Source organism: Eumetopias jubatus, unplaced genomic scaffold (genome assembly GCF_037043125.1).
Source record: "Eumetopias jubatus isolate StellerSeaLion01/CBP00866 unplaced genomic scaffold, mEumJub1_p1.0 scaffold_4, whole genome shotgun sequence".
NCBI lineage: Eukaryota > Metazoa > Chordata > Mammalia > Carnivora > Otariidae > Eumetopias > Eumetopias jubatus.
Window position 1 is genome coordinate 61,351,504 of NW_028274810.1, and position 23,018 is coordinate 61,374,521.

General features: G+C 46.2%; 1 protein-coding gene across 1 annotated transcript in view; it reads left to right on the forward strand.

Annotated features, from left to right (window-relative positions):
* The first annotated feature begins 10,079 nt into the window (after nt 1-10,079).
* C8B (complement C8 beta chain) overlaps nt 10,080-23,018 on the forward strand; it is a 37,747-nt gene continuing 24,808 nt past the window's right edge. Inside the window, exons 1-4 of the mRNA XM_028106888.2 lie at nt 10,080-10,171; nt 15,876-16,032; nt 19,199-19,340; nt 21,289-21,430. Of these exons, the coding sequence (XP_027962689.1) occupies nt 10,080-10,171; nt 15,876-16,032; nt 19,199-19,340; nt 21,289-21,430 (533 nt within the window). The remainder of the gene's footprint in view (nt 10,172-15,875; nt 16,033-19,198; nt 19,341-21,288; nt 21,431-23,018) is intronic.

Genomic DNA, 23,018 nt, shown 5'->3' on the forward strand with positions numbered 1-23,018 from the left:
TGAGATTAGTGCTTTTATAAAGGAGACCCCAGAGTGTTCCCTCATCCTTCCATCATGCAAGGACCCATGAAGCTAGAATAGGGCAGTGTATGATCCAAGAAGGGGGCCCTCATCAGATGCTGAGCCTGCTAACACTTGATCTCAGACTTACAGCCTCCAGAACGGGAAGAAATAAATTTCTGGTTTTTATTAGCCACCCAGCCTGTGGTATCTTAGTTTTAGCAGCCTGAAGAGACCAAGACCCCTGGCCCCACTTTTGCCCCATGCAGCACTCTTGCAGAGTCTGTACATCCCACTGCCCCATGGTTGCCCCTCTCAGGAGACAGCAAATGCCCCCATACCTGGCTCATGTGTGGAGACTATGACGTCAATGGCCAGGGTTCTGGGAGCCTCTGAGGAGGAGCAATTGCACAACTCAGTGAGTGTAGTTATTCAAATGTGGGTCCAGAGCTAATAGACTAATGTACTCAGGATACATAGAAACTTGCTAAGTAGTATCTTGAATCGTAATCAAAACTGTCTATCTACATTCCCATAGGACTCCTAAAAGATCTTATTTGTGCATCAAACCAACACACACAAAAAAATGTCTTGGGTTAGTCAGTCCGTATGACTTAGATACCCAGATGATTCAGCCTTGACATCAACTCTGCTGTTTATCAACCCTGTGCAGGAAGCCAAGCTCACGAGGCCAGGCTTTTTCTCTTCAGTAAATCCTGCAAGGTGGCATACTGGCTGCATGTTGACAGATATTAATGGTCCCTTCTGAAAAGAGGGCTATTATTCTGCTTTTGCCCCTCTGGGTGCCAAAATTTTCACATCAATGGGCAGATAGAGTAGCCCATCCAAGTCAAATATCTAGCTGGAAAGATGTATAAGTTGGAAATTGTAAAATTAACAATATGAGCAATGGCGATAATGAAAGTAATAGTTAACATTTATCAAAATCCTGTTATATATGGTGCCGTGCTAAGCACCTTGGCAATCCTGAACAGAAAAGGGAAGTGACGTGACACAAGTCCACTTATCCAGTGAGCAGAAGAGGCAGACTTCACCACCATTTGGCTGCAGAACCTGTGCTCTTAATATGAATAGAAGGGGAGCCTAGTGTCCCATTTTTTGTCTACCATGCAGTTAAGCAAAAATATGTAGAACCAACTATGGGGCTGTTAGGCTGGGGTCCTGATGTCAGAGCTGACATCTTCCTCAGCTAGCGGTACAGTCTCTGGCCAGGGAGGACCAGGTCTCCTGCTTTGATTTGCTTTTAATCTGTTGATCCACTCCTGAATGTCCCTGCTCCTCTCTCCCATGCTATGTCTCAGAATTGGCATCATTTCCATGGATTGGGGTCTTGAAACCCTTTCAAGGAGTATCTTGGCCTTCACACCTGCCAATTCTCAAAGTCCATTGCAAGTCCTGATCCCAAATGAGGCGGGAAACGGTGTTTCCCTGTGGGTGGTGTTACAGTGGTGTATCTAAATCTTGGTTCAAAAAGTTCTGCCTATCTCTGTGAGCTGTATTTTTTTAGCAACAAGATTTAAAGAAAGGTACTTCCAGACTCTTTTGGGGAGAAAGAGGCTCTTCCTGATTAAGACTTTTGTTTAAAAAATAAACAAACTCGTTGTTTTAAGATTTTATTTATTTATTTATTTGAGAGAGAGAGAGAGAGAGAGAAGCAGAGGGAGAGGGAGAAGCAGACTCCTCGCTGAACAGGGAGCCCAATGCTGGACTTGATCTCAGGACCCCGGGATCATGACCTGAGCTGAAGGCAGGTGCTTAACCGACTGAACCACCCACATGCCCCAAAACCCACCTCACTAAACAATGTCACTTCCTGAATATGGTAGCTAGTCTCCAAAATGGTTCCCAATGAGCCGCACCTCCCTGTATTCATACCCTTGTACAGCTCCCCAGCACTGAATCTGGGCTAGTCCCGTGGCTCACTTTAACCAGTAGAAAGGGATGGAAGCAGCGACACACCCAGCACCAGGCTAGAGCCTCAAGAGGGTCTGTCGGCTTCTGCTGTTAAGCTCTTGGGAGCCCTGAGCTGTCATGGAGGAAGTCCAGCCAGGCTGTGGAGAGGCCTAGCCAAGAGGCCGCCTGGGAAGGCAGAGGCCCTGAGGAGGACCAAGGCTGCAGTCACCCTGACCCAGCCAGCCCTGAGCTGTCCAGCTTCCCAGCCGAGTCAACAAACATCTGAGTGGTCGTCTCGACCACTCCTTTTGTGCCCCCTTCAACTTCTTACCCTATAGAATTGTGAGTAATCGTACAGTAATTGATGTTTTCAGCCACAAGTGTTGAGGTTGTTCTGTGTGGCAACACCAGATAGCAGAAATGTTGTGTGACACTGTGGAGCATCAGCAACTCAAAAGTTTGACAGTTCAGTCACTTCACCCTTTGGTTTGGGGCTTCCAAGTGCAGGGGAATTTGGTTTGGGGCTTCCAAGTGAAGAGTTCCTTCTCTCCACCCCCAGCCACCACCCCCACCCTGTCGTCTAGAAAGTCTACTACTTAAAGTTACTCAAGCCATCGTTATAGGTAGAGGCGTAATTCCTTGTGCATATTTCCTCTACGAAACCAGAAGCTGCACGTGAGCAGGGAGCCAGGAGTTGTATTTACCTCTGCGTCTCCCACTTTGGCACAGTCGGCAATGAAAATCTATATATTCAAATGAATACGTGAATTGGTGTGCAGTTCAGAGTAGCCGAAGCATACCGATTTAGAAATCATTCATTTGCCAGGCTGAGGAGTTTGCACGTGATCCGCTAGTGAGTGAAGGAACAGATGAACAGGGTGGCTTAAATGTCCTATTTGCCACAGTTAATCCACAATATCAGTGCAACTACATAATCCATTGAGTTGCCGAAGGTCCCCCAGGTAATTAGTTGCCTGGCACATTGCCAGGTGGAATCCCATTTCCCCTCCTCACACATTTCTAGCGTTCCTGGAAACATCTGATGCAGAAAATGAGCACTCAACATTTTATTTTTGAAGAACTGCCTGTACTTTAATATCACAACATTTACAAAAATGGGCCACTCTGAGTTGAACTCGAGATGTTTCCTTGCCTGTGCCAATGAGGTCGATGGGCGACGTGAGGTCAGTAAAAGATCCTAAGACAGTGGGAACCAAAGAGGTGTTTAATAGAAAACGCAATGCGCTGGGCTCCAGTATTAAACAGGTAATTATGTATAGACCTGAGAACCACAGGTGATCTGTGACTGATCCACCTTGCCCACTGCGGCTTCATGGTCCGTGTCTGAAAGTTACCCCCAGTTTGGGGACTCCACTAAGAGTATGATTTTTGCCACTGTCATGGCCCACCTGTCTTCTACTGTGTCTTCTTTACCCCTTCTCCTCACATATACTGTGGGGTCCTCTCTGATCAGCACTCTGGTCAATGACTGACAGCCAAGTGACATGCACACTCTAGGTCCTCAGTCACTAGCACCATATCAAATGGCACTTAAAGAGCTCTCTTCCTGGTCTTCCCAATTGCATTTGGCAACTGCATCCCAAATGATGGAGGCAAAGCCTTCAAAATCACTTCTCTCAGCATGCTGGCAATCCCTCACCTTGGAGCATGCTGGAGGCCAGCAGGCCTCTTCTGCCTACCTCTTTACAAGTGCTGGCCATCATCATTGGTGCTGCTCAGCTGTTCTTGGTACACTTCCTTCGTTTTCCTAAACTGCGTGGTACGTACTTAGTACCCTGTATCTATCTATTCCTCCCTACTTACAGCCAGAGAGAAGTTTGTATCTACACCATATACTGTATACATATGCATATACAACAGGAGAAGCAGGACACCTGCATATCTCCATGGAGAAATACATACCCATCCTTCCGTAGAAAGACATACATAATAGAGGACACCAAATTCCCATATCTGTCAACACAAAGGACAGACAAAACCCTGGAACAGACAGTGAGCCTCCTCCGCTAAGTAGATGCCATCTTTCTGCTCCCACCAGCACTGCGTCATAACATTGGCTGCTTGGATAGCTGTCTGGAGCCCATGACCCCTCCAGGGTATGCTTGCCTGTTCCTTGGGGTAGGCAGTGGTGCCCATACGCTGCCCCGCGGAAGGAGGTCCAGCGCACGTAACCTCCTCCAGTGATGAGGTCACCACAGCAATCCTGCCATGGGCTCTTTGAAATCAGGCCCCCAGGTCTAAGGAAAACCCCGGAGATCAGGGGATCCCAGACACTGACCAGGACTCTGGAACAGTAGGACCCCTCCAGGGCTCTAGAGAAGGTGAGCCTGGAAGACAAGGCACTTTAATCCATGGGACCCTGAGTGAGGAAGAAGGAAATGGGTGGCATGGGAGCCGTATCGCTCTGAGCAGCCACCAAGCTCAGGCCTGGGGACTTCATACACCTTCATACACCTTCCTTAACACAGAACCATAATCTCAGTCATTACAACGCCATCTCGTGCCAAGCAGCACCATCTACAAAGCCCTTTACAAATAGTGTGTTATTTACTTCTCTGGACAACAGAACGCAGACATTAGATGCATGCCCTCCTCCCTGACTCCGTTCCGGCTGCCCTGGCGGCTCAGGCCCCCAGCTCCCTCCGCGGACTGTCAGAACCGCCTCCCAGCCAGGCTCTCTGCTCTAGCTCCCTCCCTCCAATCCATCCTCTGCACTGCAGCAAGAGTAGTCTCCCTCCCAAAGAGAGGTGTCCCCTTCCCTCCCCTCCCGGACCCCTTCAGTAGCTGCCCGGGGCACTTAGGATACAAATCCCTATCATTAGCACAGCCCATCAGGCCCTCGGTGCCCTGGCTCCTGCCAACCTCCAGTCTCAGGTCCTCCTGCCATTCAGGCTGAGCTCTGTGGTCCCGCAACCCCAAGTGGTGGATGGTTCCCCAAACCCTTTTATCTTGAATTTGCTGGCCCCTCTCCCCGTGAGAGCATGTGCCCTCCCCTAGGTCCCTTGGCTTGCTGACTCCTCCTCACGCCTGAAGGCCCAGCTCAAACATCACTTCCGAGAAGCTTTTCTCACTGACCACACACATGCACGCACCCACACTCACGTGCACACACTCAGGCGCACACACCCACTCCCATGCATGCATGCGTTTGTGCCCACATTAGATACACAGGGCTCTGGCACCACTCCCATCACACTGTACTGCCCTGGTGTATTACTGTGTCTCTTTCTCTCGCCACATTGTCAGCTCTTATGGGGAAGGTTTATTACATATTCATCTTCCTACCTGGGCACCTAGCATTGTGCCTGACATGTAGTAGCTTGCAATAAGTGATTATTGAAGCATTATTTTAACAGGCCCGCATTTTAAACTAGGGAAACTACTGCTCGGAGGGCTTAAGGGATTTGTCCAGGATATAAACTCATAAATGGGAGAAATGAAATGCTAATCTAGGTCTGGTGATGCCTCCGACACTTCCAACTGCTCCACACTGGCTGCAAAGGGAACACATGATTCCGTGGGCTGAAAAAGTTACATCTCTTGAGGGAATTTTGCCTTTTTGTTTTGTTTTGTTTTTACCTCTTTTGAATCTTGGATTTGTTTTTTTAATCTGAGAAGACCTATGGACCTTTTCCCCAGAAAAATGTACATACACACCAAATTTGGAGTGAGACGTGGGAGTACAATCAGTCAGAATAGGGTACCTGTTGCTGCAGTAACATACAAACCACACAATGTGATTGACCTAACACAACACAAGTTTAATCCTCAGTCCTAAAGTTCTCTGTGAGTCAGCAGGGTCTCTCCTCCGTCCAGCGACTCAGGGCTATAGGCTCCCTCCACCGTAAGACACTTACCATAAGATACCATCATAAGACACATGCTTCCAAATCACAAGGACAGGAGAAGAGAGAAAAGAAAGGCACACTGGCTTTTAACTGCTTCAGTGTGAAAGTGGCACCTGTCAGTGGTAGACTGCAAAATATCCACAAATTCCTTCCAAACTTGTCTGCACATCCCTTTGCAAAGTGACTCTGCTCTTCCTCCTATCAACAGGTATGGTCTATGTCTCTGGCTCTTGAATGTGGATTTGGCCATTGCTTTGGCAAGTGGGACATTAAGAAACATAATTCAAGCAGAAGCTTATAAGGCACTGTGCCTTGGAGTCTGTCCTTTCTTGCTGCTCTTTGGAACCATGAGATCACCATGGAGAAGCCCTGAGTTAGTCTATTTGGAGACCTGTGGGCCATTGACCCCATCACTTCAGTCAACAGCCAGCACTGGGAAACAGAATGAATCCTCAAGCAGGTAAGACCACTCCTATGTCAGCCAGCCCCTGCCAATGCACCAGCTGGCTGAGGTTGCATGAGCGAACCCAGTAAGACCAGCAGAACTACCCAGCTTAGCCCAGACCTACTTGATGACCCAAAGAATTTTGAGCTAATAAATGACCATCGTTTTAAGGTACTAAGTTTTGGATTATTTGTTCTGCAGCAAAACTAACTAATATAAAAATGGGTACTGGGGGTGGAGTACACCACCATGCCCATGTGCCATGACGAAACCTAAAACACATGGAATTGACTATGGAAATGGAGGATAGGAAATTAGTTATCAGAGACTGAAAAAAGCAATGATCTGTTAGTGGACCCGTAGACCTAAAACTGTGGGTTTCTTCATACGATTTAAAGGCCTGGAGATACATAATCATTTTTGAAAGCTCTCTCTTGGTCATAGAAGAGAGCTATGGCCAGAGAGTGGTGAGGCGTGGTCATTGTGCTGGACCTAAATCCATCCTGGAACTTCCTAAGAGGTGTGTAAAGCCTTGGAATTACAAAGAGAAGAGTTTGGGAGTCGGGAAAAAAAAATTGTATCTGACCATAGATTTGCTACTTAGCAACCTTGGAATCAGTTATGGAACCCCATCTCAGAGGCATGAAAGGTGACACTTAGTTTTTAGCTTATTGTCAAGACCAAACAAGATGATGTATGGGAAAAACTGTTAGATTCTAAGAACTGCCCATGACAAATATGTTTTATCACTGCAACCTGAGGCCACCATCCTCCTGGCCTGACTGCAGGTGAGTGGCACCTGAAACCACCAGGGGGCGCCATGAGGTTGGAATTCCAGGAGACCTGTTGGACCTGTTGGAGCCAGCCAAGAACCAAAGAACCCCAGGGGAGTCACTGGGGAAGGCTTTCTTGAGAAAGTGGGCATTAGTGTGAAACATAAATAATGAGTCGTATTTAGCCAGGTGGCACCTATTCTGGGCGGAAGGAACAGCATGCACAAAAAAGTCTGGCGGGAGAGCACACAAGTCATTCAAGTAACAGCTCTCCTCAAGGTGCGGGTTCCTTTATGAGCCCATCAGGTCGAGGAGGTGGAAAGGGGAGCCTTATCTTGTAAGGACGTGGCTTCTCTTAAATGCAGGCAGGCATGGGACAGGACATGGATCTTTCTTGAAATGCAATTTTCTGCTCGTTTACAAATGATTAACTACCACAATCAATTGTGGCAAAGTTCAGGTCACTGCAACCTTTGGGACAACAGCAAGATAGTACTTTGTGCTTGGGGTAATGATAACTGGGATGCACACAGGAGGATCTGACAGCAGAGTTTGTGTTCGGTGTTCTGGGCCCAATTAACGGGAAGGCATGGCCGCCCTCTGTGGCTTTGCATCCTTCCCCTCCCTGCTCTTCCTCAGCTGCATTGCCAGCCCCAGCCGGGCTCCTCTGGCAGATGTGGCAGGAGGGGGGAGCAGTCTGGCACTCGAGAGTGGTCCAGCCTGTGTCAGGAGGTAGGTTAAAGGTGTAATGCTCTACACGCTCCACAGCTCAAAACCTTATGAAGTAGATATTCATGAACTCTTATCCCTGTTTTTCAGATTAGAAGACAGTGTAACACTGTTGAATCACAGACCTGTACCTCTGAAACAAATAATACATCATATGTAAAAAAAGAACAAAAAGATAGTAGGAAGGGAAAAATGAAGGGGGGAAATCAGAGGGGGAGACGAACCACGAGAGATGATGGATTCTGAGGAATAAACGGAGGGTTCTAGAGGGGAGGGGGGTGGGGGGATGGGTTAGCCCAGTGATGGGTATTAAGGAGGGCACGTACTTCATGGAGCACTGGGTGTTACATGCAAACAGTGAATCACGGACCACTACATCAAAAACTAATGATGTAATGTATGGTGACTAACATAACATAATAAAATTAAATAAATAAATACATACATAAATAAATAAATAAATAAATAAATAAATAAAATTCTCTCTTTAAAAAGAAAGAACCAGTCTTAGAGAAATTGGGTAGCTGTGTAAGGAAATCAAATGCGGTCTTTCTCCCAGCCCCTCCTCAAGCTACCCACTGCCTCCCCCACCCTGAGTCCCCTCGTCTACACCTGCAAATATTAACAGCAACAGGAGGGTCATCCACCATGTTTATCCAGCCCTTTATGCGCTACAGATTGGTTTCATAAATGCCAGGTCAGTGCAGTTTGGACTTTAAATTGTTGATTCTGAGGAGTCAGTGATGGTTTTCAGGGAGCTATGTTTGAGAGCGTGGCCATTTGCACGTTGCCTCCGAGTCTGGGCTGTGCTGCTGCCAACCCCACTCCCCCACGCCAGTGCGCCTCACCACCGGCCGGGCAGGTGCCCAGCTGAGAGGTGGGGCTGACACTGTGTCCACGCTGGAACTGAAAATGTGAAGACACCCATCCAACATCGGGTCACAGGTCCTCTGGGAATCATTTGTAGAGGTATTGAGATGCACTTTTGCTTGGATTAGACCATTGCAAGAGAGCCTTGGGTGACATTTTCCTTTAATCCCATTTAAGGGGAAGGAAGGCCACATAGAAATGACAGGGCCGTTGGTGTGCTATTCAGAATAATGACAAGTCGAAAGCGAGACACTCGTCTGGGCTCAAATCAAGCAGGTTGGTTCACCATACAGGAATGGCACCTGCCTTTGTTGTGTTCAACCCTAGAGGGAAGACAGTGAGTCCCCCTGACCTGTAATGTGGGATAGGTGATCGGTGAAGCGGAGTGGTGTTTATGGAACTCTTTTCAGGTTGCTACTGCTTGTGCTGCTTATATAGGGTTACTAGCAAATATGGGAGACATAGGTGAAGTCTGCCAGTACAAGTCCTCTACCACACTTCTCAGTGAGCTCGGGAAGCTCTCTATTTCCCCCGAATTCCAGCGAAGTTCCACGTAGGCTATATAATCACAATACCGCGTATTTGCCTACTGTGAAACATTTTCGTATTTAGTATCCCATCTGACCCCCCCGACTCTGACAAGTAAGCACGGCCCTCCAAGTTTCACAGGTGAGGAAACGGAATCAGAGACTGTCAATAAAAACGCCAGTTCACTCATAGAGAAGGCACAGAGAATGTGCCAGGCACTATCCAAAGTGTTGTAAATACTAAGATGTATTGAGTCTTCGCAACAACCTTGTGAGTTGGGTACTATTATTATTCTTTTTTTATAGATGAGGTTAAGTCAGGCTCAGAGAGGCTAATGATTTGCCATGCATGGGTCACCCAGCTAGTGAAACACACAGAGAGAATAGGAACAGAGGTAGACAGGTTCTAGAGCTCTACAGCCTCTTGTCAGCTTGTGCCAAGTCACAGAGCTGGGAAGAGGCAAAACTGCAGAGCTTGGCTGCCCTTCCAACCCTGCCCACCACTTCGTAGTAATAGCTCACATATCTGAGGGTTTAACATGGGCCCCTTCTACTCACTTTACTTCTGTTACTTTACTTAAGCCTCCCCACTTTGCAAGTGAGGAAACTGAGGCATAGAGGTAAAGTGACTTGCCTGCGCTGACAAAGGGAGTAAGTGGCAGAGAAAGGATTTGAACCCAGGCAGTCTGGACCTCAAGCCCATAGCCCCCACAGACAGCCTGTCCTCTTGGCTACTCCCCCTCCATAGAGTTTTCCCTTGTTCTCCCTGGTGTCCAGAGTCATGGGTAAGTTTCCATCTGTGCAAAGTCTAAGAGGCTTCCGGTCACTGCTGGCTTTCTGTTGACTTTGCTGAACTGTTTGCTCTATGGGGACAGAAGCTGACTGCCATGCTCCTTGTGCAGACTTTTCATGGACCTAGGAGTCCCAGCAGAAGCTCCGTCACAGACTGAAAATGAAGACATCTGGGCTGCCGGCTTGGAGGGCCTCAGCAGAGCTGATTCTTCTCTGTGCTGCTCTGGGTTCTCTCAGTTTATCTGGCTCCAGGTAAGTGACGGTTACAAATGATTCCCCAATCAATAACGTGACAGGGACTATAAAGCCACATAATGCTGACCGCCTCTTTGTCCTGCGCCTAGTGAATAAGGAACATCTCTCGAAGCAATTTGCATGCATTTGATAAAATAATATCAACAACTGTCTTCAAATCATTGTGGAACCAAGCATCTGACTTCAACAAGAGTTCCCAGAAGAAACTGACATGTTTAAGTGTATTTTGTCACACTGAGAAGAATAGGATACTTGTTCTGTGCTCTGAACAAAGGCCCGGTGTGGTTCTTTATGCAAAAGAAGGTTTGTTATGTATGGAAAAAAAGAGCCAACTCACGTCAATGATTTTAATTTATGAGAGGGACCCACTATACCTGCTCATCAACCCAAACTCTTTGGGTTCTCAGGTGCTCTTGCTCGCTCACTGGCTCTCCCCCTGCCTCCACACACAATCGGTATGTTCCCAGCAGATAAATGCTAACTGATTTATTTCATCATTTTTCGATTTGTTAATAGGATATAAAACAGGCTAAAGAAAATATCTGAGTGGGAGCTCAAACTTGGGCTCCAGTGAAGGAAGTCCCAGTGACTTGGCAATGGGGGGATTCTCCCTGTACATGATCCTCCCTAACCACGAATGCTGAAACACTCAGGTATCCCAGCAACCCTCTGGGAAGCAACCTTGTGAGCAACCCCCTGAGAAGGACTGTTAGTGCCATTCCTTTTGTGCATTCCATAAATGCTGTCTGAGCACAACCTCCCACTTAATGTGAGGAGCACTAATACCCATTGGACATGCGCCTTGGTCTCAGCTCTGCTGAGCACTCAACTGCCATTGGGCGCTGCCCCTAAAACCAGGACGGTGAGTGTTCACTACACACTGGGCACTCAACAAATAATAGCTATTATGATTATCAAGAATCTCAACTTGGCCCCAAGCTGCCAAGTCCTTCTTTATCTCTTATTCACGCTATGTAGAATAGCAAAATGATCCTCAAAGAGCAGAAGAGATTCCCTGATGTTTCGTCAGTCTCAAACCCATACCTGGATCCAGGTTTGGTGTTCCGGCCTCTCCGCATGATTTCCAGTCCTGAACACAGCATGGATTTGAATTCCATGCTTGGAGTGGAAGAACAGTCTTCGGTTCTGAAACAGGAGAAGCTGAGACCTCCCTCCTGTTAGCTGAGAAAGGTTTTTGTCTTTAGTTCTTCTTATAATCAAGTCAGATGAAATCATCACATTTTCATAAGATTGGTTGTTTATTTATTGCCCCTCTGGGCCAGGCACTTAGATACATTAGCTCTAATCCCTCCCAGCTATTTGAGGTAAGTGCTACTGTTTATAGTTTTACAGAGAGGGAAACTAAGATTGAGAGATAATGGAACTCACAAGGCTACTCACTTCATCTGGAAGAGAATATGGATTCAAATCCAAGTTTTTTTCTGCTTCCAGAGCTCCTGAGTATCCCTGCACCATCCTGCCTCTCACATGCCTAATCCCCTCTCGGGCTGCCTGGTGTATCTGACTTGCTGGGCCCCTATGCTGTTTCTCTATCTCTGGGCCACACATTTGTTACCTTGAGCTGTTGCTTTAAATTTCATGTCTACAACCGCCACTGACAGAGAGAGGAGAAATTGAAAATCTGCCGCCCAGAAGCTGCCCCTTCTAGCAAAGAGGAAGGACGCTAGTTGTGGAAGGGATGTAACTGCCTAACAAATTGTGTGTGACAAGAAAGTTGTTGTGCATTTCTACAGAAAGCCAAAATATATTGACACACCCCATCTATATAAGCTGATAGCTTGCAATTTACTGCTGACTTAATCCTGCCTTACTCGATGGATCCATCTTTATTTTGATCAGAGACTCCTGTTAGAAAGAGAGGAGACAGGGACCCTGTGAAATATGTCCTAATGTTGGCTGCAGCATTCTATACACCTTGAGGAAAGGTGCATCCCTGCCATTCCTTCTGTAGAGGGATATGTTCCAAGGGCTTCTAGAAGGGTGTTTATTGTAGCATTATCTGCAATTGCAAAACACTGGGCAAATGTAAATGTCCTTCAAAAAAAAAAAAAGAATAAATCGAATGCAATTTATGTCCTTTGATGGAACATCTAGGTAAAAGAAATGAACTAGATCTCTTTATGAATCAACAAGTATTAGGCTCAGACATAGAGTGTTGACTGACAGAAGCAGCTTGCACAATAATATGCACAGTATGGGTAAGGACACAAAAGCCCTGCTTTTATTGCACATATGTATATATTTGTAAAAATATTTAAAGGACTCAAGAGATACATTTAAATTCCTGACAATAGTTCCTTCTGAAAAGGAGGAGAAGGAAATGGAATTGCAGTTGGTATCACATGCAGATATGAAATGTATAAGGTTATTTTTTTACTTAAAAAATGAAAGACTAGGGGCGCCTGGTTGGCTCAGTCAGTTGAGCGTCTGACTCTTGATTTCGGCTCAGGTCATGATCTCAGGGTCGTGGGATAGAGCCCCACATCAGGCTCCGTGCTCAGCGCGGAGTCCGCTTGAGATTCTCCCGCTCTCTCCCTCTGCCCATCCTCTGCTTTCTCTCAAATAAATAAATAAGACTTGAAGGTAATATGCCAAAATGTTAATAATTGGCAATCCTCTGTCGTGAGTACGTGAGTGTTTATTATTTTACTTTCTGTACTTCTCTGGGCATGTTTAAGTTTTCAACATTAAAAACATACCTTTTGAATGACAGTCAATTCAGCTGGCCCAAAGGTCCATCTGGTTTGTTTCTGTAAAAATCCCTAGGCGTGAAAGGAACGTGCTGTATCCCTACACAGAGGCAAGGATTTACAGATACAACTTAATGCCAGCCTTTCTTTCAGACTTGCATTTTGTAGTACTAATAAACCACACGCATCCTAACCCATGTAATTGACAAACATACTATTTATTCAGCTGATTACTTCATTATATTGCCACCTCCATAATGCAAATGGGGTGCAAAAATGAGAGATCTGGTGGCTGTCACCACTTTTTAACCAAGTTCCTTCTGTAAACGATCATCTTGCCTATTAACAGGCTTTCAGATCTTAGAGAGGAAAATAATTGTGACTCTTAAAAGTGTGTGTGTTTGCATTACTTACCCACTCAGTCTCAACTGTGGCCCAGAATTGGGTTGATAGTTGCTGAAAACACAATGTAACTGCTTCTGAGTTGAAACAGGAAGAAAGTACCCTGCTGAGCTGTCAAATATATACTTAGGAGAAGCTGAATCACAGACAATATTGTTTTGTCAAACCTGGGCAAATTAGTAGATAAGAGCAAATTCCGAGCCCCCCACCCACCACCACCACTGGTGTGCAGCATCCTGCCTCAAGTAACCATTTTAAAGTATCCACCTGTGGTTTCCAGGAAGAGTCTTTGACCTTTCGTTAAAGATCCAACTTTACTAGGCAATTGATTTTTGCTGGTCTCTGGGGCAGTTGTGGAGATGGATTTCACTGTAGTTAATATTATCCTCTTTTTAGGACTTTTGCCAAGTGAGAATGTATTGTTAATGACCTTGTCTGGAGTTGATGTACTATGTATTTGAGTCGGTGGAAACTATGTGATGCTCTCCCTAATGATTCAATCTCGGACACGGGGATGAAAGAAACTTTGCATAGAGAAGGAGGGCACCAGGGTGTAGGTCCTGGCCTGGTTCCTCTGCAGGCAGCATGGGGAAATGGATACAGAGGCGCTAGAGTTAAACAGACCTCAGCTCAGACCCCAAGATCACCGTGTACCAGCTGTGTGGCTCTCGGGCATTTCCCTCATCTGTCCAAGTGGCAGTGTCTTCTCACATTGCTGTGAGAACTCTAGCATGGGTAAGACACCTCTCACAGGGCTTGACGTGTCCTGGTTGCTCAGCAAATCTGTTTTCTTTCTCATCTCTTGTGCCTTGAAAAGGAGCACAGATTACAAGGGATTTTATACTGTTGTATGCTCTTTCCATTGGAAGAAAAGTAAAATCATAATACACCCATCATATTACGTGTGGGGAAACGGGAGGCCGAGACAGATTCACTGACATGGTCATTTATTCACCCTTTTACTGAATGTCTCACCGAGTGCCAAGAACTCAACAAAAATATTGCCTTACTCTCTAGACATATTTTAGGTCTCATGTCGCTTGACTCTTCTGCAGATGTGACACTGTCTGCCTCCCTCCCTCCACCCCCTTCCCTGGCCTCACTGACATCCCCACTCATGCTCTGTGCTGCCCGTGCTCAGGACTGCCAGGGCACCAGTCTTTCTTGGTCTGCTGGTGGTGTTGATGTTCCCCGAGGACTTACCTCTGGCCTGCCCCTCCTCTCAAGAACGATCTTACCCTCTGCCATAGCTTTGCATGATCAGATCTGTATATCTGGTGAAAAATCTCTCTTCTGAGTATGAAACCCACATGGGAACTAATTGCCGAATATCCTACATAGGTGTTCCATGAGCACCTGGAACTCAGCGTGTCCCAACCGCATCTTCCCCAACAAGCTCTTTTGCTCCTGTGTTCCTCCCTCATGCACACACTCAGACTGGAAACAAGCATCAGCCCTAACCTGTTCCTCTTGCATTCTATCCATTCCACCTGAGCAGTGCCTCATATACCTGTTCTCTCCAGGTGCTCTCCCCTAGACACTACCAGAGTTCAAGTTCACATCACTCCTCGGTGCTACTGCACAAGCCTCCTACCTGCTTGTCCTACGTCTAGGCTCTCTGCACCCCTGCCAGTCTCCACACTATAGCCCCCAAAGCAAAGCTCTGGCCATGGAGCCTGTGTACTTAAAAACCTTGCCTACTGGATAAAGTCCCAAACAATTAAGACATGAGACGTGTTTCTCTTTTCCTATCCTAAGACAAACTGTGAGTTCCAGAAGGCAGAACCTGTGTTCTATATTTCCCTATGTCCCCTGTAGCACAGTACCCTGAATGTTGTTGCTTCTCAGCAAATGTTTCATGGACTCTTAATATGAGAGAGTGCCTTATAGACCATCAAGTCCAGGGGCATCTGGGTAGCTCAGTTGGTTAAGCATCTGAATCTTGATTTTGGCTCAGGTCATGAACTCAGGGTCCCGAGATTAAGCCTGGCATCAGGCCCTGTGCTGGATGACCTGCTTAAGATTCTCTCTCTCTCTCCCCCTCTGTCCCTCCCCCTCCTCTCTCCCTAAAAAAAAAAAAAAAAAAAAATCCAGTCCAAACTCTCCTTTCCCAGGGCATAACACAGAGGCCCACAGTGGGGTGGTGGGGAGGTTGCTTAAAGTCCTGTATCCAGCTGTGGTTGTATTCCCTGCATATCTATAGCAATTTAGAGTTTATAAAGTGTTTACATGTACTTTCTTAGTTAATCCTAGAGAGAACCTTGTGAGACAGGTCTGATTCTCCCATTATATAGAAGAGAAAAGTGAAACTCACACCGGTGGGAAAAGCACACCAAGGTCCCCCAGCTGCTGATGGACTGTCTTCTGCTCTGAGTTCAGTACTCTTTCCACCATAGCTAGCCCAACTGTAAAGCACTTATGGGTGTCAGTAACTGTTCGCTGGGTGCATTAACCTACACTTGAATGATAAACTAATAGCCTCACACAATTGAGCAAATATATATTTGCTGAATGGGTGGGTAGGTGGTGGTATGTATACTTAATCCTCTTCTGACACTTGGCTCTGTCCTCTCATGATGACCCTTTAGAGCTGGAAGGCCACACTCTCTTGAGTCGAACGCAGTCAATGTGAGCCTTGCTAAGAGCAGACAGACGCGGAGTGTGGGTGTCATGCTGATGCCTGTTAATTGTGAAATGTCCAGCTGGTCCTCCTGGACCACGTGTGATCCCTGTCAGAAGAAAAGGGTAAGTACTCGGGCCTTGGGTGAGCTCTAAGCTTCCAGAAGCCCTCTCAGCAGGATTGGCTGAGGCAGTGCCGACAGTCCCTGGCACATAGTAGGACCTCGATAAATGTTGGTTTATTTAATGAATGAATTCTTTTCCTCTGTGCTGCCAAGTAGTTGATCCTTTCTTCAGCCTTCCAGTTTTTCTCCTAGCATAGCTCTCCTTGCTCATGTTAACAGCTTCCTGATCAGACTTCCTGCCTCCAGTGTTGCTCTTCCAATCCATCTTCATGGTGGAAGCAGGGGAGCTATCAAAAATGCACGTCTGGCTTGTCTTTTCCCAGCTTGGAATCATCCGAAGTCCACACGTGGCCCTTAGGCTCAAATCCAGACTCATGGCATTCAAGGCCCCCCATGACGCGGACCTGGCTGATGTCTCCGTAAAACAGGCCCACTCCAGCACACAGAACACTTGCCTCTCTCTGACCATTTCTCATTCTCTCTCTGCCTTTATTCATGCTGTTTTCTCAGGCTGGAGTGACCTTTCCCACTTCTATCACTAGCCAACACCTACTCATGATTTGAAACTCTGCTTATAAGCCACCTCTTTTGAGCTCTTCCTTGACTTCTCAGCCCAGTCGGATGGGCAACCTTCCATGAGCCATAAAAGCTCCCTGCTCTTCCTGTCATTTACTCTTCCTTAATTATTTACCTTTCCATGAAATGGCGGGCTGTTGAAGGTTTATTCAATTCCATATCTTCAGTGTAGTCCAATTTCTAGAACATAATAAGAGCTCCATAAATATGTGCTGTTTGATCTCATGATATTTTCTGATCCTTCTGTAAGGAAGGGAAGACCCCTGTGACACTTCCCATGAGGCAGGTAGGTAAACAGAGACTCAGAGCAGGTGCTTTATCAGGTTCACCTGGTAGCAAGTAACAACAGGCCTTGACCTCAGGCTTCTGGCTTCTTGTCTAGTGTTCTCCCACAAAAAAACACATCTCTTCAGTATTCGTCCTTTAGGTTCCCTTGTCTTAAGAGGGCTGTTCCAGGATCCCAGCTGCAAGCAGAGCAGATGTGTCAGAGAAAAGAGAATGGCTGCCATTTCCCCAACTCCTCGGGACATCAAAGCAGCTATGGGCTAAGACCCTAACGAGGCTGTAAAAGTGGGCCCAGGATATTTACACGGTTAACTGGATCTTTGTGGAGAGCCACGCGGGATCATTCAGTTCCCAAAGTGGGCTTTATTGCTGAAGTTATCAACATCGATCCAATTATCTGTGGAATTGCTTCATCTACGCCATAAAGCAGGGTGACTCAGCGTCAGCCAGCCAGCCAGCCAGCTGGATGGAGCTCTTCACTCGGAGTTCACTACGCTCTTGCCTTCACTGGGTGTCATCACTCTCTGCAGGGTCACTGGCTGGGGCTTTATCAAAACCTTTCCACCGGAATTGTGCGATGTCTCTCTTCTATCATTTTCACACTCCTCAAACCCATTTTGTCTTTGGAGACTGGGCTGGCCTTCCAGCAATCTTCTTTGCAGACCTCATCTCTGCCCTGTCAGCCGCTGCCTTCCAGGAAGAAAGACCCTCTGGAAATGCAAAGGAGCATGGGCGAGTGATTGTCTGTATTTTGCTGGGTGGCGGAGGGTGGATTTCCAGATGCCATACAAGTAATAACTATGGTTGATTAACATGGCATTCTTCAGAGGGGCTGCTCTCCTGGTTTGTATCCTTTTGTTGCATCAAACTCCTACCTACAACTAAGATTTGGAAGCCACCAACTCTGATTACTCCCCCACCCCCATAATTGTTTCTCATTGCCTCGTAGTAAAATACTAAATCTAACCTACCTGAGGCTTGGGAGGCCCTGCATTACCTGCCCCCTGGCTATATCTCCCTCTAGCTCTGTCCATCTGCCCTCTTATACTCTTCTCTCCAGCCATGATGAATTTCTTTTTGTTTTCTGGGAACGAGGCACACTCTAGTCTCTCAGGTTTGGTATAGCAATTTTCTCTACCCAGATTACTCTTCTCTACCCTCCTTACACCACTTCTTCCTGTTTGCCTGACAGCTGTACTCATCTTTTGGGTCTCAGCTTAGTTGTGACTTCACCATCTCCTGAGTTTGCATCAGGGATGCCCCTATCAACTTACAGAGCGACTCTGTCCTTCCTCAATCATGGCAGCCATCACACCTTGTTGTCACTGCCTGGTGCCTACCATTACTACCACTACCATCTGCGATGACCTCCTTGAGGGCAGGCTAGAGGGCAGGACTATGATTAAAAACAAACAAATAAGCAGTTATGGAATGAATTAGTCACAGGAATGAAAGGTAGAGCATAGGGAATATAGTCAATGGTATTGTAATAGTATTGTACGGTGACTGATGGTAGCTACACTTGTGGTGAGCATAACATAATGTACAGAGTTGTGGAATCACTATGTTACACACTTATCACCAACGAGTAACATTGTCAACTATACTTCAATTTAAAAAAAAAAAAAAGGCAAGCATAAACACCTCCCTTTTTCAACATTGGGTGGCTCAATTAATGTTCTGGAAATTCAGTATTCTTGGAATAAACAAACAGGAAGTTAGAGGAATATTGACTGCTACAAATTATAAATAATAATAAAGAAAAATAAGTACAAGAAATTGTGTGCCAACTATGTACCAGACAACATAATGAGATTTCATATAGAAATCACATATGTAATTGAAACTCCATAACTGTACATTTAGGTAATTCATTACCCCTATTTTGTAGATTAACAAATTGAGATCACAGAGGTAAAGTAACTTGCCAACATCACATAACTGCAAAGTATCCGAGTCAGATGTGCCTGCTTTTTCATGTATAAGATACGGAATAAACAAGAATACTTGAATCAACCCATTGGAGTAATCAAGCTGAGCAATTGTGGTTTTGTGTTTTTGAACTGGCTACATCAGTCTACTTACCTTTCGACTCTGAAGCCCAGGCTTTTCTCACATTCAACAAATCCTTAGTGATCACTGCTGCTGCAGACATCAGAGGCAAGCTCTCTGCCCTCAGAGAGCTCACAGTCTAGTTGAAACAGTCACACAAACAGCCATTTGCAACATGGACCCTTGAGTGTATCCTCAGTTCCTGAGGTCCCTGAGGCTCTGCCCTTGGTTCACCTTGCTCCTCTTTGCCATAGTACAGACATGCCTACTTGCTCCGGCCCTCTCAGTTCTATGGGGAACCGTGTAACTTCTCTGACAAGGAAGTTGAAGACTGTGTTACCAGCAGACCATGCAGAAGTCAAGTGCGATGTGAAGGCTTTGTGTGTGCACAGACAGGTATAAAGGGATGCAGGAGTGGGAGGGGAAATCTAGCAAATGAGGTGATGATGCCTGATGGTGGGGGGACTGGCCATTATCTAGTGCTCAAGGTTAGAGTCATGTGTCAGACCAGGAGGCCTCCTTGATCTCTCTTTACATGTATTATTTCACAAAAACAGCCCTATAAAGTAGGTGTTAATATTATTTCCATTTAATGAATTAGGAACTTGGGACTTGGGGAAGTTCTTGCTCAAGATCAGACAGCAGGTAAGTAGAGGAGCTGTGATTAGAAATTGGGGAATGCAAATTGCATTTGCTGACATGAAGGACACCAAAAGTATGCATGCTAGAATCAGTAATTCTGAGTCAAGGCTTCTTTTGACTTTGTGACCTAGGAGAAGTCACTTAACCTTTCTGCGTGTTGGTCCTCTCAACGGAAAATTGGAAGTGACGTGAACACCTTATAAGCATGCTCTAAGCATCAAGGGACACAATGGATCTGAACGCTCTTTACAGGCTGTGAGCCCTGATGGCTCGCTCGGAGGCTTGGGACTCAGTATAACACAGAGAACCTACAACAGTTACATAGGATGGTTAGATCGTTTATCACTGAACAATTTTTGCAGAGGTAGTTCTTGACTTTTGCATTTCTGCATCACCAAGTACAGCATAGCCCCTAAGGTGTGATACAGTCAGTAAAAATTTTTGATTAAGGGAAGGGAGGAGAAAAAGCACGGATGGATGGACAGAGGGCAGGAAGGAGCGTACAAACAAATAATCATCTGCTGCGGAACCAAGTAAACACTTGTCTTTGCAACTCATTCATCTCATGAATTCAAGCAAACCTATGCCTCTCTATTCCTCCAAGTCTCCAGCAAAAATATGAGTATTTTGACCCAAATTATCTAGATGGGAGTTGCAGCTCTCTACATTCACTGTACCCATGTGGACTGTGCTTCAGGATTTTTCAAGAAAGAGTTAGAGATTTTTAGAGCCATTTCCAGCACTTATTGCAAATGCAGAATTCTGTGTAATAAATCTGAAAGACTTTTACAGTGTGTCCATGGACTCATAATGGCCAGTGTTCCATGATTCTGACCAAAGCCATAATGGTTATTCAGGCAGGCTTTAGTTTAAGTGTCTTATAAGAAACATTTGAAGACCAGATTTATATTCTTCTGCTTTTAATATTGGTTAAAAATGATCAGACACATCTAAGGAAAAAGGGTCACCTGTCTTACAGGTTTTATCTCCCAAAAATATACAAATAGGAGAGGGAGTCAAGTCGAGGGGGTCGGGGGTGGGAAGCATTTAAAGGAAGCAAAAGTCTGCAGATCTTGAACATAGGGCCCAAATATTTTTAGAGTTTAAAAATAATCTAAAGGGCTATGGTGTTGAAGGCAGTGCTATTTAGTGGGAAGAATTTGTGATTAGAAAGTTACAGTTTCCAGTCCTGCTGCAGATATTTACCAGCCATGTGCATCTGGCCCACCGAAACACTAATAAGAGGAATAACACTTAGCTAGCACTTACCACGAGCCACTGCTGTTCCATTTATTCATTTAAACCCCCAACAATCCCCGGAGGGTAGGTATGATGACCTCCCCATTTTACAGATGAGCAAATTGAGGCAGGGAGGTGGTCAGGTAACCTGTGGAAGGTCACATAGCTAGCAGGACCCACCAAACCCACCTCCCCTTGCAGCCCCAGGGAAAGAAGTCTAGACTTCCCTCCTGTCTGGCCGCTTTGATCCCGGCCATGCAGACACTTTCCCTTTCCCCACCCTTAATAATCTCCCCTCCAAGTGCATTCAGAAATGCAGCACTGACCCACCCTGATACAAAAGGACTAATCAAAATGGCCTGAAAGGCCCAGCAAAATGTCTGGCACATCGTAGGTGCTCACACCATGTTCATTCCCCTCTTGGCAGCCACGTGACTATGGGTAACCCCCTTTCTCCCTCCAGGGAGGTGTGTAAACCGCAGACTTCTCTGCAACGGGGACAATGACTGTGGAGACCAGTCCGACGAAGCAAACTGTAGGAGGATTTATAAAAAATGTCAGCATGAAATGGACCAATACTGGGCAATTGGTCGTCTGGCCAGTGGGTAAGTTACTGTCCTCCTGTTGTGTAGGTGGGAAGGCACAGAATTGAATGTAAGTCTGGAGGAGAGGAAGGGGGCGGAGGATATTAACAGAGTTGCTGCTCCTTTCTTCCTTTCTGAACAGAGATTGTAGTGGAAGTGGATGCTCGTAGCTGCTCTCTGAAGAAGGCTCCAGGGAGCTCCAGGAGCACGTCCTGGGGACAGATAGAGGCCAAACGGAGGGCCGGGTTAGGAACACCAGGGACAGAGCTGTGCATGGAGACCATACTGGCTTCACGCCACGGCTGGGGGTGAACCTTTTAACACCTGTTATGTGACTGTTAGCTGCTTTCTAAGCATTACCTCTGAATCCTACTGACAACTTGCAGGGGAGGTGTTTTGTGTGGTTTTTTTCCCTAAGAATTATTTATTTATTTTAAAGAGAGAGAGTTACATGTGGGGGAGAGGGGTAGAGAGAGAGGGAGAGAGAGAATCTTAAGCAGACTCCACTTGGAGCCTGATGTAGGGCTCGATCTCACGACCCTGAGATCATGACCTGAGCCAAAACTAAGAGTCATTCAACTGACTGTGCCACCCAGGTGCCCTGACAACTTGCAGGGGAGGTTTTATCTCTTTCTGTATCTCTAGGCCCAGCATAGGGTCTGGTCCAGAGCTTAGGCTCCTAGGTAGTTAGAAATGGATTTCCGAGATGGGTCTGCCGTCAGTTTGCATTTCAGTCTTCTGGGGACCTCTGAGTTGATCAGTCCTCTGGAGAGATCAGAGGAGCAAGGTCAGAAGGGACCAAACTAGCCTGGTGTTTGCCCTGCCTTCCTGCCACATTCTGTAGCTTCTTAGCCTCCAGGAGGAAGAGTGAGAGCCTTTCCTCACATGCACTAGAAATCATTGTATATGATGCAGTGTGGGGAGAACAGTAACCCTGAGTGGAATTCACTTTCTTCCTAAACAAAAATCAAATCTCACTGCTTAAAGGTTGTCACTGGAGAGGGAGAGAGAGAGAGAGAGAGAGAGAGAGAGACTCCTTATATGGGGAAGATCTGCTCTCAGGACCACCTTATAACCTAGTTATTAGAATCCCCACCTCTTCAATAAGGAAACTGAGGCCTGGAAAATTAAGAGAGTTCCTAGGGATCACATGACTGAGAGGGTGATGGAGTGGACATTCCAAACCAGCAGTAGAGCCAGACTGGACCATGTAGGAGGGGACAGAATGACAGCTCAGTGGCCGTGGGACCTCAGGTGAGGCACATGTATCTGTGTGGGGCTTCGGTTTTGTCATCTGTAGATGGGAATCAGTAATACCCTTCTGTCAAGTTCTATGAGGATCAAATAAGCTAATGTGATTGTAGCAGAGAAATGAGAGGCAGCTTGTGTGAGGGGAAGGCTGTGGGCTGGCAGTGAGACCTTGGGCAGGTCACTTACCCTCTGTGCTTTACTTTCCTCCTCTGTAAAATGGGCATCATCATCATCATCATCCCTATCTCTTAAGGATTAATCCTTATAAGGAGCCAAGATGTGTAAGTTGGTTACAACTGCTGCCTCCACAAAGTAAGCACCACATTGTGCTGGTTAAATAAAACAAATGTATAGACAT